This window comes from Oncorhynchus tshawytscha, linkage group LG16 (assembly GCF_018296145.1).
Source record: "Oncorhynchus tshawytscha isolate Ot180627B linkage group LG16, Otsh_v2.0, whole genome shotgun sequence".
Classification (NCBI taxonomy): Eukaryota; Metazoa; Chordata; class Actinopteri; order Salmoniformes; family Salmonidae; genus Oncorhynchus; species Oncorhynchus tshawytscha.
In genome coordinates this window covers 39176599-39189869 of record NC_056444.1, presented here as the reverse complement: position 1 = coordinate 39189869, position 13271 = coordinate 39176599, and the positions used below count along the sequence as shown (strand labels likewise).

Sequence of the window (13271 nt, the reverse complement as noted above, 5' to 3'; positions counted from 1 at the left end):
TTCTTCACTGCAGATCCTCTCAAACTCTGTCAATTTGGTTGGGGAGCGTCGCTGCTCAGCTATTTTCAGGTCTCTCCAGAGATGATCGATAGGGTTCATGTCCGGGCTCTGGCTGGGCCACTCAAGGACATTCAGAGACTTGTCCTGAAGCCACTCCTGCATTGTCTTGGCTGTGTGCTTAGGGTCGTGGTCCTTTTGGAAGGTGAACCTTCACCCCAGTCTGAGAGCAGGTTTTCATCACTGATCTCTTTGCTCTGTTCATCTTTCCCTCGATCCTGACTAGTCTCCCAGTCCCTGCCGCTGAAAAACATCCCCACTGCATGATACTGCCACCACCATGCTTCACCGTAGGGATGGTGCCAGGTTTCCTCCAGACGTGACGCTTGGCATTCAGGCCAATAGTTCAATCATACCAGAGAATCTTGTTTCTCATGGTCTGAGAATCTTTAGGTGCCTTTTGGCAAACTTCAAGCGTGCTGTCATGTGCCTTTTACTGAGCAGTGGCTTCCTTCTGGTCAGTCTACCATAATGGCCTGATTGGTGGAGTGCTGCAGAGATGGTTGTCCTTCGGGAAGGTACACCAAACTCCACAGAGGAACTCTGGAGCTCTGTCAGAGTGACCATTGAGTTCTTGGTCACATTCCTGACCAAGGCCCTTCTCCCACGATTTCTCAGTATTGCCAGGCGGCCAGCCGTGGAAGACTCTTGGTGGTCACAAACTTCTTTGGAATTTACCACAGGTGGAGTTCAATCAAGTTGTAGAAACTTCTCAAGGATGATTAATGGAAACAGGATGCACCTGAGCACAATTTCGAGACTCATAGCAAAGATTATGAATACTTACGTAAATAAAATATTACTGTTTTGATTTTGAATCATTTTTGCTTTGTCATTATGGGGTGTTGTGTGTAGATTGACAAGGATTTTTTTTCTTTCATCCAATTTAGAATAAGGCTGTAATGTAACAAAATCTGGAAAACGTAATGGGGTCTGAATACTTTCCGAATGCACTGTATATCCTGGACTCTGACATTGCTCGTTTTGATATGCCTCACAGTTTTTGACAATTGCTTACACATGATTTCTGAAACTATGGCTCCTTTTCTCTAGACTCTACACACAAAACGCCAAAACACACACACACAACATGCAAAACGTCACACATCTCTTGAAAAACCAAACACTTCATTCAAAACTATTATAACTCTTCTCAAAATGGTGTTTTTGCATCAAAACTCTACACACAATCTATCAAATGATTGGCTCTTATACACGCATGTGTCTTTTGCTTGTTCAGTGTGCAGTGGAGTCCACAGCAGTTTGTCATAGCACTCACACGTACATGTATGTGCACAAATATATACAATATTTATGCATATTCAGTGTACATTTACACTCTAAACAAACATGAAAGGGAGGGAAAATAAAATGGTTTCTTTCTCAAGAATTGTATTTTCATCCAGATCACGGGATGAACAGTAACAGACAAAACAAATACAGTAGAAGATAAACCAATAGGCTTGTCCTTGTCTTCCTCATCGTCTTTGTCCTCTTCCTCCTCCACCTCTTACTCTCATTCCTCTTCCTCTATCTCTCTCTCCAAAATTGGCCTCCATTGTTGTCCAAACCAAGAAAGCCAACCTGAAGCTTATTTATACTGCTCAAGCTCTGATGTCTAAGTGAAGATATTTGTTTTCACACGTGAGCACTGGGTATAAGTACTTGGTAAATGCGTGTGGCATTTGGAATGGCAGTGTTTTCCAAGCGAAACACAAGACCTGTTCATTTTGAAAGATGTGTCTAATGTAGAGAACTGTGTTTAGTGTTTAGCAAAAGTTTTACAATTGCAAACTGAGTGTAAAGCAGATAATGGGCTGGCAGTTTTGCAGACTTGGTCTGAAGATGAGGTACATGAGTTAATGGTTTCACTGAGTGTGCCTCAAGTACCACTTTTAGTGTGTAAAAGATTGTTAAAAACTGTCATCTCTGTTTATATATTTTTTTCTTGGGATTATTTGTGTATTAGTATTGTACTATTAGACATTTACTGACCTACTGGAGCTAGGAACAAAAGCATTTTGCTGCACCTGCTTTATTAAGATCTGCAATAAATATTTGTCTCACATTTGATTTGTCTCACATTCAACACTTATTAGGACGTCTTACATGTCCCCTAAGAGTGGCCGATAGAGAGAGAAAGTAAGTCTGCTCCTTGTCTCCTCCTCTCTCTCTGCCATAAGGGACAGTGGACATTGAGGGGCCTCCGGATATCAGTCTGCGTGGACATGGATAGAGATAGAGAGTACGTCTGCCCCTCCTCTACCCTTCTCTCTCTGCCTCAAGGGACAGTGGACATGCAGTGGGCCAGGTGTCTCCACACAGGCATATGAATCTCTGGTAGGACATGGGATGGAGGTGTGAAGATGGAGGTTTGGAGGTGAAGAAGGGTTGTTGTCATACCTGGAGGAATTGACAGATCTGGCGCCCCCCCCGCTGGCAGGTATCAGCCTTGACCGGGGCTTTGTCCAGGTTGACCGATGCTTTCTGGTAGACTTCCCTGGCCCTACTGACCGTCAGCGTTGATGACCACGAGCTCTTCTTCAGCAGTTGGCCAGTCCCGTCCATCCCCGTGCCCAGTCCCGGCAACCCGGCGCATGTAGAACACTTGACGTCGTTGTTGCTTCGTGACGTCTTCAGCGAGTGGGCGCTGATGGTGTTGTACTGCTCCATGAAGTACTGTGACTGGGACTTGCCTGGGTGGCGGCCCATAGTCATCACCCCCGAGGGCATGCCTCCCGGGATGGGGCTGTGGTGGTGGTACAGGCACACCTCGCGGTCCAGGGTGTCGTCCGAGCTCCAGTAGCCTGAGATGGCTGAGCGCATCTTGGGCTCCGACCTGCTGCGGTCTTTGCTCTTGCTGCGCTTGCTGCTGTGCTTCAGGGTGCCCGAGTGGGAGGGCGGGTCGTCAGAGCTGGCCTTGCCCCCGTTCATCCTATCCCCGGATGGGCCTTCCAGGGATTGGGACTTGGTGAAGAGCTTTTGGACCGAGTGGACAAGATGCCGGATCCTCCCAGGACTGTCGCTGCGCTGGTGCGCCACCGCTGTGCACTTGTACTGCAGTGTGTGGTAGCCGTCATGGGGCGCCGGAGCCTGCCGTTCAAACTGCTCCAGAAGGTTGGGGGGGATGCGGTTGTTTTTAACGCCTACCCCCTGGCCTCCGGTGTAAGGCACCACAGCACACTCATCCTTCAGTTCATGGTGGGAGCTGTAGTGTCTTCGGGGGAAGGTGCTGCTAGCCGGGTCAGAGTAGGGCCCGCACTCAGACTGGAAGGAGCTTCGCTGGGCATAGTAAGGGTGATCCGCCGGGTGGGCATTGCCCGGGTTCAGCGGGTAGGACCGGGCTTGGCACCCCAGGGTCATGGAGTCATAGGAGGGGTCACAGGTCACCATGTGATGGTGTCTCCGGCTACTCGACAAGCCCTTCATCGTCATCGTCACGGACGAGGGGACAGACGCATCTAACTGCTACTGACGCTAAATAAGCTCTGTGGACACACAAACCCAGAACAGACAAACAGAGAGACAAACAGAGAGACGTAGAGAGAGAGGGAGAGAAGAGAGAGGGAGATAATTACTTATGCACGCATAGGCATTGTCTAAAGCTGATTAGAATGGCTTTTGGCACCCCTAAGCAGACGAGAACAGACAGTGATGTTGACACAGGTAGGCCTATTCAACTCTTTCTTCTGTCCTTCAAGGTTATCTAAATAATAGCAGTCAGTTTATTTGGCATGCATTTCAAGACTTTCCGATTGCTCCACAAGCTTGTCTTCCGACATTTATGTTTGCTCTAGTGAATTTGATTACATGAGAGAAAAAGAGATGGGGGAGAAACCCGGGGGTTGAGTTTGAAAGAATTGAATACTGTTTAAGGGTTTATTTCCGCTAAGAAGAAAGAGAGGGAGCAAGCTCCAATAAACAGTCAGGAATAGTCACCTAACCTCACAAAATGTCTCAGGGTAGAAGTGCTGATCTAGGATCAGGTCCTCCCTATCCATATCATCTAATTCATTATCACCTAAAAGGGAAAGCTTGTTTTAGAGCAGAACTCCTATTCTGAAACACTTTATGAATAAGAGCCCTGATCCTAGTACTGCCAGTCATTTGAGCTGATCTAAGGTGTGAGGTGGCTGTTGACAAGAGTCTGGTGGCTCTACCTCTCCACTCCCTCTAAAACAAGCTGACAGCTCCTGGGCCACTGCAGCCAGCAGCCAATAAAAGCCTTGCCTCACATGGTGACATGAAAACAAAGGCATTCAACAGGGCCAATGGCCCTTTACACTCAAAGCCATATACGGGTTGAAAAATGGCAGGTTTGAGCACTGATAATCTCCTAAATTGGAATGCAGTGGTTGTACAGTAACATGCTGTATATGACGTCAGACCTCTGCCTCTGCTCTTCACAGCACTTTATGGGTTTTGACTGACAGGCGTTGTGCTAATTGGGCAACATTTGATCATTTTTTTTGGTCTAAGCGAGGGAAATGTAATTGAAATGGACCGCTTTGATATTATACAAGCGAACCAAACACTTGCACTTCACATTTCATAATCTCCTATACAGTGTCAACATTGATCACTATGGTTCGATGTCGAGTTACAATATGACATGGCTGGGTTGTTCTGAACAGAATGAGCATATTTTATTTATACAGGCAAGTCAGGAATGAACAAATTCTTATTTTCAAGGATGGTCTAGGAACACTGCTTTGTTCAGGAGCAGAAGACCAGATTTGTACCTTGCAACCTTTCGGTTACTAGTCCAACACCCTAACCACTAGGCCACGCTGCTGCCGTTCGTCTATTGTGAAGATAATGAACTGGTGCACAGGCACCTGAATATACTCATTACCGCTGTCTTTCACGGACTGGCAAAATTAGTATCTGTTTCCCTGAATTGCATTGTGAAAGCCTAACACTTGTAGTATTTGATTTTATGACGTAGTTCGTCATGCCGGCAATAGAACAAGCTTTCAAATGATGCCCACCTGACCCAGATTGTGATGTATAATTGGACCGTCTGTTGCGTGAACAACATCAGTAATTGTGCGATGGCGAGGACGCATGGGCTGTGGTCCCAAACGAAACAACGACAAGTGTGCCTGCTGTCGTTACTCAATGGCACAGCTAGGTAAGCTCAACAAAAGCCCCTTATAGTTGAAGACTAAGGAACTGTGCAGACATTGGAGAGGTGTGTGTCCACCTGGAGACACCAGTTAGAGCCTCTCACTCAAACCCTTGTCATGTTCTTGTCCTGTGTGGCACCTACCCCACATTTTCCAGGAACGATGGGTTCTGACTTCTAAACTTGAAGGCAGAACCTCTAAACTTATTTATGTCACTTGAGGGAAAGAGGGGAAGGCAGAACGTTTTTGTTGTTCAGAACATGTTGTTGTTGTTCAGAACATGTTGTTGTTGTTCAGAACATGTTGTTGTTGTTCAGAACATGTTATTGTTGTTCAGAACATGTTATTGTTGTTCAGAACATGTTGTTGTTGTTCAGAACATGTTGTTGTTGTTCAGAACATGTTGTTGTTGTTCAGAACATGTTGTTGTTGTTCAGAACATGTTGTTGTTGTTCAGAACATGTTGTTGTTGTTCAGAACATGTTGTTGTTGTTCAGAACATGTTATTGTTGTTCAGAACATGTTGTTGTTGTTCAGAACATGTTGTTGTTGTTCAGAACATGTTATTGTTGTTCAGAACATGTTATTGTTGTTCAGAACATGTTGTTGTTGTTCAGAACATGTTGTTGTTGTTCAGAACATGTTATTGTTAGACATCTGGAATCCTATGGAAAGGAGAAGGGCCACAGTCTGGTTCAAGTCAACAGGACAACCATGAGTTGGGGAGGAATAAGGAATTTAGGCCGAGGTCAGGTTCAGATGGAGTGAGAGAGAACAGGAATCACTAAAATCCTGTCTAGCAACAGAGATGTATGTATTGGCTGTCCAGATGTGTAAGGAGACTCAGCATAGGATGAAGGTTTAAATACCAGTGTCTTTGTTCTTTCAGCTGTTTGACCTTCTGGGTGAATCAACTTGGTTTGCGCTTTTCTTAGTTGTCCGTTAGTTTTTACTTTGTTTGTCAAAACCTAGCAATTATTAACAAATGCACTGAAAAGTACAGTAATTGTAAAATGTGTGTAAAATCAACAGTTTAATGTTTGGATTAAGTCTTGTGTCAGGTGAACCGTTGTGTACTTTAGACTGACACACACACACACACACACACACACACACACACACACACACACACACACACACACACACACACACACACACACACACACACACACACACACACACGCACAGCTCCAAATATTCAGCAGAATGCTGAATCCGCACCTGTCACCTAGTCCAATAGGCTGGGAGGTGAGGATAACGAGACAATAACAAGGGTTCAAGCACTCAAAGCAGAGCTCTAACAGAGCTACACAGAACACTGAGTCTTAGCCAGCAGAGGGAATTAATTGCAGCAATTTATAACACACAACCAAAGGCCACTGTGGTTAATAAAAGCAAGTAAAAGGAGGAAGGAAAAGGAGGAAGGTAAAGGAGGAAGGTAAAGGGTACTGGACCAAACAAATTAAATGACCCCAGATAAACCTGAAACACAGAGAACTGAGGAACGGAATTCTATCAAATAAATGTATTAGTGTCTGTGTACAGTACATACATTATGCACAGGCTTGCGTCCCAAATGGCACCCTGTGCCCTACATATTGCACTACTTTTGACGAGGCCCCACATGGGGGCCCTTTGCACTATGTAGGGAACAGAATGGCATTTGGGACGAAGACAGGGTGTATATTGTTTTGCATGAGGAATGTGTGGAGGCTACAGTAATTGAAGATGGACTGAACTGTTTGTGAAAATTCGGATGACATTTCCATTTCTGCAGAGGGATCAAATATCGCTGGGAGTCACAAAGGCCTACATCACCATATTCTACATTTGTATTGAAAACACAATATGAATATCTCAACCCAATCCCAAACACAACCCCTGTATTTGCAAGGGATTGAACACACAAACGTAAATGAGAACACACACGTGCGCACGCACACAGCAGACGCCACAGCTCAGAGAGCACTTTATACACTGGACCGTGGCCAACTGAAGGTATTCATTGCAGTCGATTGACAGAGACTCCTTTTTTTTCGCCTTTGGAGCACAGAATGTGACCTAAATAAGAGCTAGAGAGGGTCTCGCGGCTGTAGCCAGTCAGTTTCTGATACAGTGTCTAACAGTTACACACTTGCTCAGGATACTGTGGATCTGAAGTTGAGTCATGTTTGCCTCTTCCTTTCCCGCCTGTCATCTGACTGGAGTGGTGGAACTCCATCCTGATGCACATTTTTTTGCTGCCACTAGCTTGTCTCCAACGGCAAGACCACCATCGCAGGAGAAGTCTCCGGTGTGTGTGTGTGTGTGTGTCTGTCTCAAATCAAATCATATTCTATTTGGCACATGCTTTGTCAACAACCGGTGAAGAATAACAGTGAAATGTTTAGCTTCCCAACAATGCAGAGAGAAAAATAGAAAAATAATAGAACGATAGTAACAAGGAATAAGCACACCACGAATAACGATAACTTAGCCATATAGCCATATAGACGGGGTAACAGTACCGAGTCCATGTGCAAGTGTGCGAAGTAATTGAGGTAGATATGTACATACAGGTAGAGGTAAAGTGACTAGGTAACAGGATACAGTCTTGGGAAAAAAATAATACATTCAGAATGGAGAAGTTCAATTTATAGGATTCAATGACTCAATTAGTTTTTTGCGAAATCAATAATATTAATAACAATTTTAATATCCTAGTACAAACAAAAAATGTAAATACAATGTCTGTTTGCACTGAAATCACTCCATAAAGGATAGTCTGGTTAGCCATTTGGTTAACTATTTAGCAGTCTTATGGTTTGGGGGTCCTGTTGGTTCCAGACTTGATGCATCTGTACCGCTTGCCGTGCGATAGCAGAGAGAACAGTCTATGATTTGGGTGGTTGTCCTTGACAATTTTTAGGGACTTCCTCTGACACCGCCTGTTATAGAGGTCCTGGATGGCAAGGAGCTTGGCCCCATTGATGGATATGTATGTGAACCTTTCAGTGTTGGAAAGTTGTGTAGTTACCTGTTGTCACGACTTCCGCCGAAGTCGGTCCCTCTCCTTGTTCGGGCGACGTTCGGCGGTCGACGTCACTGTCCTTCTAGCCATCGCCGATCCACTTTTCATTTTCCATTTGTTTTGTCTTGTTCCCTTCACACCTGGTTTCAATCCCCCAATTACTTGTTCATTATTTAACCCTCTGTTCCCCCATGTTTGTTTGTGAGTAATTATTTGTATGTAATACGGTCCATTATGTGGGCTCGTTTTATTGTATTGTATTTTGTCTAATTTTGAGTAAATTCCGTTTATTTACTCATATCTGATGTCCTGCGCCTGACTCCTCTACACAAGCTACACACAGACCTCATTACACCTGTTGAATGTACTGCATTTAATACTGAGTATTATACTCAAATCAAATCAAATTTTATTTGTCACATGCTCCGAATACAACCTTACAGTGAATTGCTTACGTACAAGCAATTAACCAACAATGCAGTTTTAAGAAAATCCTTTAAAAAGTAAGAGGTAAGAACAACAAATCATTAAAGAGTAGCAGTAAATATCAATAGCGGGGCTATATACAGGGGGTACCGGTACAGAATCAATGTGTCAATGTGCGGGGGGCACCAGTGTTGAGGTAATTGAGGTAATTATGTACATGCTCTCGATGTTGCAGCTGTAAAACCTTCTGAGGACCCATGCCAAATCTTTTCAGTCTCCTGAGGGAGAATAGGTTTTGTTGTGCACTCTTCACAACTGTCTTGGTGTACTTGGACCATATTAGTTTGTTGGTGATGTGGACGCCAAGGAACATGAAGCTCTCAACCTGCTCCACTACAGCCCCATTGATGAGAATGGGGGCGTGCTCGGTCATCCTTTTCCTGTAGTCCACAATCATCTCCTTTGTCTTGATCATGTTGAGGGAGAGGTTGTTGTCCTTGCACCACACGGTCAGGTCTCTGACCTTCTCACTATAGGCTGTCTCATCGTTGTCGTTGATCAGTTGTTGTGTCATTGTGTCATCAGGAAACATAATGATGGTGTTGGAGTCATACCTGGCCGTGCAGTCATGAGTGAACAGGGAGTACAGGAGGGGACTGAGCATGCACCCCTGAGGGGCCCCCGTTTTGAGAATCAGCGTGGCAGATGTGTTGTTATCTACCCTTACCACCTGGGTGCGGCCTGTCAGGAAGTCCAGGATCCAGTTGCAGAGGGAGGTGTTTAGTCCCAGGGTCCTTAGCTAAGTGTGAGTTTTGAGGGCACTATGGTATTGAATGCTGCGCTGTAGTGAATGAATAGAATTCTCACATAGGTGTTCCTTTTGTCCAGGTGGGAAAGGGCAGTGTGGAGTGCAATAGAGATTGCATCATCTGTGGATCTGTTGGTTCGGTATGCAAATTGGAGTGGGTCTAGGGTTTCTGGGATAATGGTGTTGATGTGAGCCATGACCAGCCTTTCAAAGCATTTCATGGCTACCGACGTGAGTGCTACGGGTCGGTAGTCATTTAGGCAGGTTACCTTGAAACATGTTGGTATGGTGCACTGAGTAGTACTGATGGACAGTTACGTTACGCCCAATAAGACATTTTCTTTTTCCAACCGAGGATATGATGAGACAAGTTCCTACACTCCTGGAAATATATATAAAAAATTGTACAAAAAAAATAAAATGCACATAATATACTGTCAGAGGTACAGATAATGATCTCACATGTTTAATAACTTTTAGGGTATTTGTGTGGTTAAAGACTATAATGGTAAATGTTTGTACCCAATATTTTGAATATAAAAAGGTACAATCACTACACTCGCACTCTCAAAAAAGGGGTACAATGTGAAGGCACATTTCTTTTTCCCACTTAACACATCTATTTTGTGTACCCTCAATACCCACCACTGGGGTGGTAGCCTAAAAAGGCAAATTTGCACCAAAATTATTATCATCATCATATTTCCCAGCATGCTCTACAGCAGGTTAAACATTTTAGAATAGTTTTTCGTGTGTGTTTTTATATGTACATTGATAGATTGATTAATCTTATGCTACACACAAATAAATAATATACAACTAATCTAATCAGTTAGTTCGATTTTTTTGCACACGTTACTGAAATGGCTTAGGTAGTCTACTTACAATGTTCCTAACCCTGCAAGTCACTATGCATGCAGGTTGAGTGAGTATCTGTTGGGTACTTTAATGCTGGCTGGAATTACAAATCACTTTGCAAAACAGCATAATATGACTTCTGATAACTTTCCCAGGTTTTTCAGAAATCCTGGTTCGAAGATTCCTGGAAGTGGGAGGAAATTAACAAGGATTCCATATTAAGACTTTGGGTAATTTGGGGAAAGTTACTGGACTTTTGCAAGCCTACTTGAAGGCCTGGTGTGACCTGAAAACCATGTGTTACAGGCCACTGTATTAGAGTAAATCTTGTCCTCAAAATAAGGCTTCATGATAGACACTGAGTGTACAAAACATTAGGAACACCTTCCTACTATCGAGTTGCAACCCGTTTTTCCCTCAATACAGCCTCAACTGACATGGCAAGGACTGAACAAAGGGGTCAAAAGCATTCCACAGGGATGCTGACCCATGTTGAATCCAATGCTTCCCACAGTTGTGTCAATTTGGGTGGTGGACCATTCTTGATAGACACGGGAATCTGTTGAGCGTGAAAAACCAAGCAGCATTGCAGCAATCAAATTGGTGCTACTGCCATACCCCATTCAAAGGAACTTAAATATTTTGTCTTGCCCATTGACTCTCTGAATGGCAAACATACACAATCCATGTCTCAATTGTCTCTGAAGGCAGAAAAATCTTTCTTTTTTTTACCTTTATTTAACTAGGTAAGTCAGTTAAGAACAAATTCTTATTTACAATGGCGGCCCACACCGGCCACACCGGACGCCCTATGGGACTCCCAATCATGATACAGCCTGGATTCAAACCAGGGTGTCTGTAGTGATGCCTCAAGCACTGAGATGCAGTACCTTAGACCGCTGCACTGATTGAAGTGGATTTAACAAGTGACATCAATAACAGATCATAGCAATCACCTGATCAGTAGGTAACGGAAAAAGCAGGTGGTCATAATGTTTCCTCCATTCTGTGTATAATTTATTATCATAAAGACTATAATTAAATTGATAATACATGCCTAGGAACTCACTTAATGAAGGCCACAAGAGGAATGAATTCAACAACCATGTCTCTAACACTAATAAATACAGTCATGGGTGTACACTCTACAATTCCCTAGAAAAGGCAAGGCACACTGGGAAATTATACTGGTGGTGTGGCTTAGTTGGGGCATGGATTTCAGCTAGTTACTTAGCTAAATGGTTGTACCAGTTTAACTGGTGTATGGTAAAGGTACATGTGTGCTACTGACTGTACAAGGAACAAATGGATTTGACACTGTGATGTTAATATAAGCAATGGTACAAAGGATGATTTTGTGTATGTAGAGAAAGGTACTATCTGAGGTATGAACTAGGCTACAGTTATGTACCTATAACTAAAAGCACATAATGGGACCTTACAGGGTATCACCCTAGTGACAAGCAGTTGTACCCCTTCAGGGACAAATCTAAACATTTACTTTTGAGAGGTTACTTTGTCTGCTTACATCAAAATTGTCTTTGCACCTCCAATACTGCACAAAACAAACATGTATGTGTGTTATTGTACTTTGACTGTGTTTTATTTTAGTCAGAAATCTGTATGAGGGCAAGGCAGGCACATAGGCACAGACATTACCTAGGATTACGTGCAAGCCAAATAATCTAAAGTGAGCAAAAAGGCAGGAATTACTGTAAGTGGGTCTAGGCGCTTTGAACTTTGCTGAGCAGTGAACAGACACAAATGATTTAGTCGTTTTGTTTGTTTAAAACAGTACAAAAAATAAATACAAATACTTCTATTACTATCCATCTGGGCAAAAACCTGGCATAACCTCAAATACACATTTCATTTTGATGTATATTTAATTGAGTTGTCAACCAAAAGTGAATTCATTATGAATGAACAATGCCTGGAAATCTCAACATTAATTTGTGGTGGAAATCAGGTTAAAATGAGACTTAAACTGTGTACTTTTTGCAAATATAAGTATAAAATCCATTTGATGTTCAACGTCAGTCTGTTGAAATATGACGTTGATGGAACATTGATTCAATGTATTTTTGCCTGGTGGGATAGGGCTGTATGCTAGAGGGATTATCACATCCTCTCGCTCTGGTCATACAATTGTGGCCATTATTGTTAAGGGCCAACGGTTTTTCCTGGTAAAGTCACTTGCTCGTCCAGCACAGGATGAACTTCTGACCATAACTATTGACACATATTTTTTGAACCCGTTGGTGAGAGTGCTGTACTTAAGTGACATGTGGTAGTAGTTCCCTGTCAATTAAATGTATATAGGGGACAGAGCAGAGTGGTAGTGGGTCTTAACTAAGCAGGGCTTTACTTTGAAGTCTAAAGAGTAGGAATATAGGTGAAATCTGTTATTTGCTAGCACAGACTGGAATATGTTCCAGGATTCATCCAATATTTATTTTTTTATCCATTATTTTACCAGGTAAGTTGACTGAGAACACATTCTCATTTACAGCAATGACCTGGGGAATAGTTACAGGGGAGAGGAGGGGGATGAACAAGCCAATTGTAAACTGGGGAGTATTAGGTAACTGTGATGGTTTGAGGGCCAGATTGGGAATTTAGCCAGGACATCAGGGTTAACACCCCTACTCTTACAATAAGTGCCATGGGATCGTTAATGACCTCAGATAGTCAGGACACCCGTTTAACATCCCATCCAAGAGACAGCACCCTACACAGGGCAGTGTCCCCAATCACTGCCCTGGGGCATTGGGATATTTTTTAGACCAGTGGAAAGAGTGCCTCCTACTGGCCCTCCAACACCATCTGGTCTCCCATCCAAGGACTGACCAGGACCAAACCTGCTTAGCTTCAGAAGCAAGCCAGCAGTGGTATGCAGGGTGGTATGCTGCTGGCAATATCATTGAGGAATATACCACCTCAGTCATTGGCAAAATCAACAAGTGAATCGACGATGTCATCC

General features: G+C 43.5%; 1 protein-coding gene across 1 annotated transcript in view; it reads right to left on the bottom strand.

Annotated features, from left to right (window-relative positions):
• Nucleotides 1-3539, bottom strand: part of LOC112215148 (disks large-associated protein 1) — a 120431-nt gene extending 116892 nt beyond the window's left edge. Inside the window, exon 1 of the mRNA XM_042299147.1 lies at nt 2461-3539. Within this exon, the coding sequence (XP_042155081.1) occupies nt 2461-3492 (1032 nt within the window). The 5' untranslated portion in view covers nt 3493-3539. The remainder of the gene's footprint in view (nt 1-2460) is intronic.
• Between the last annotated feature and the right edge of the window lie 9732 nt (nt 3540-13271).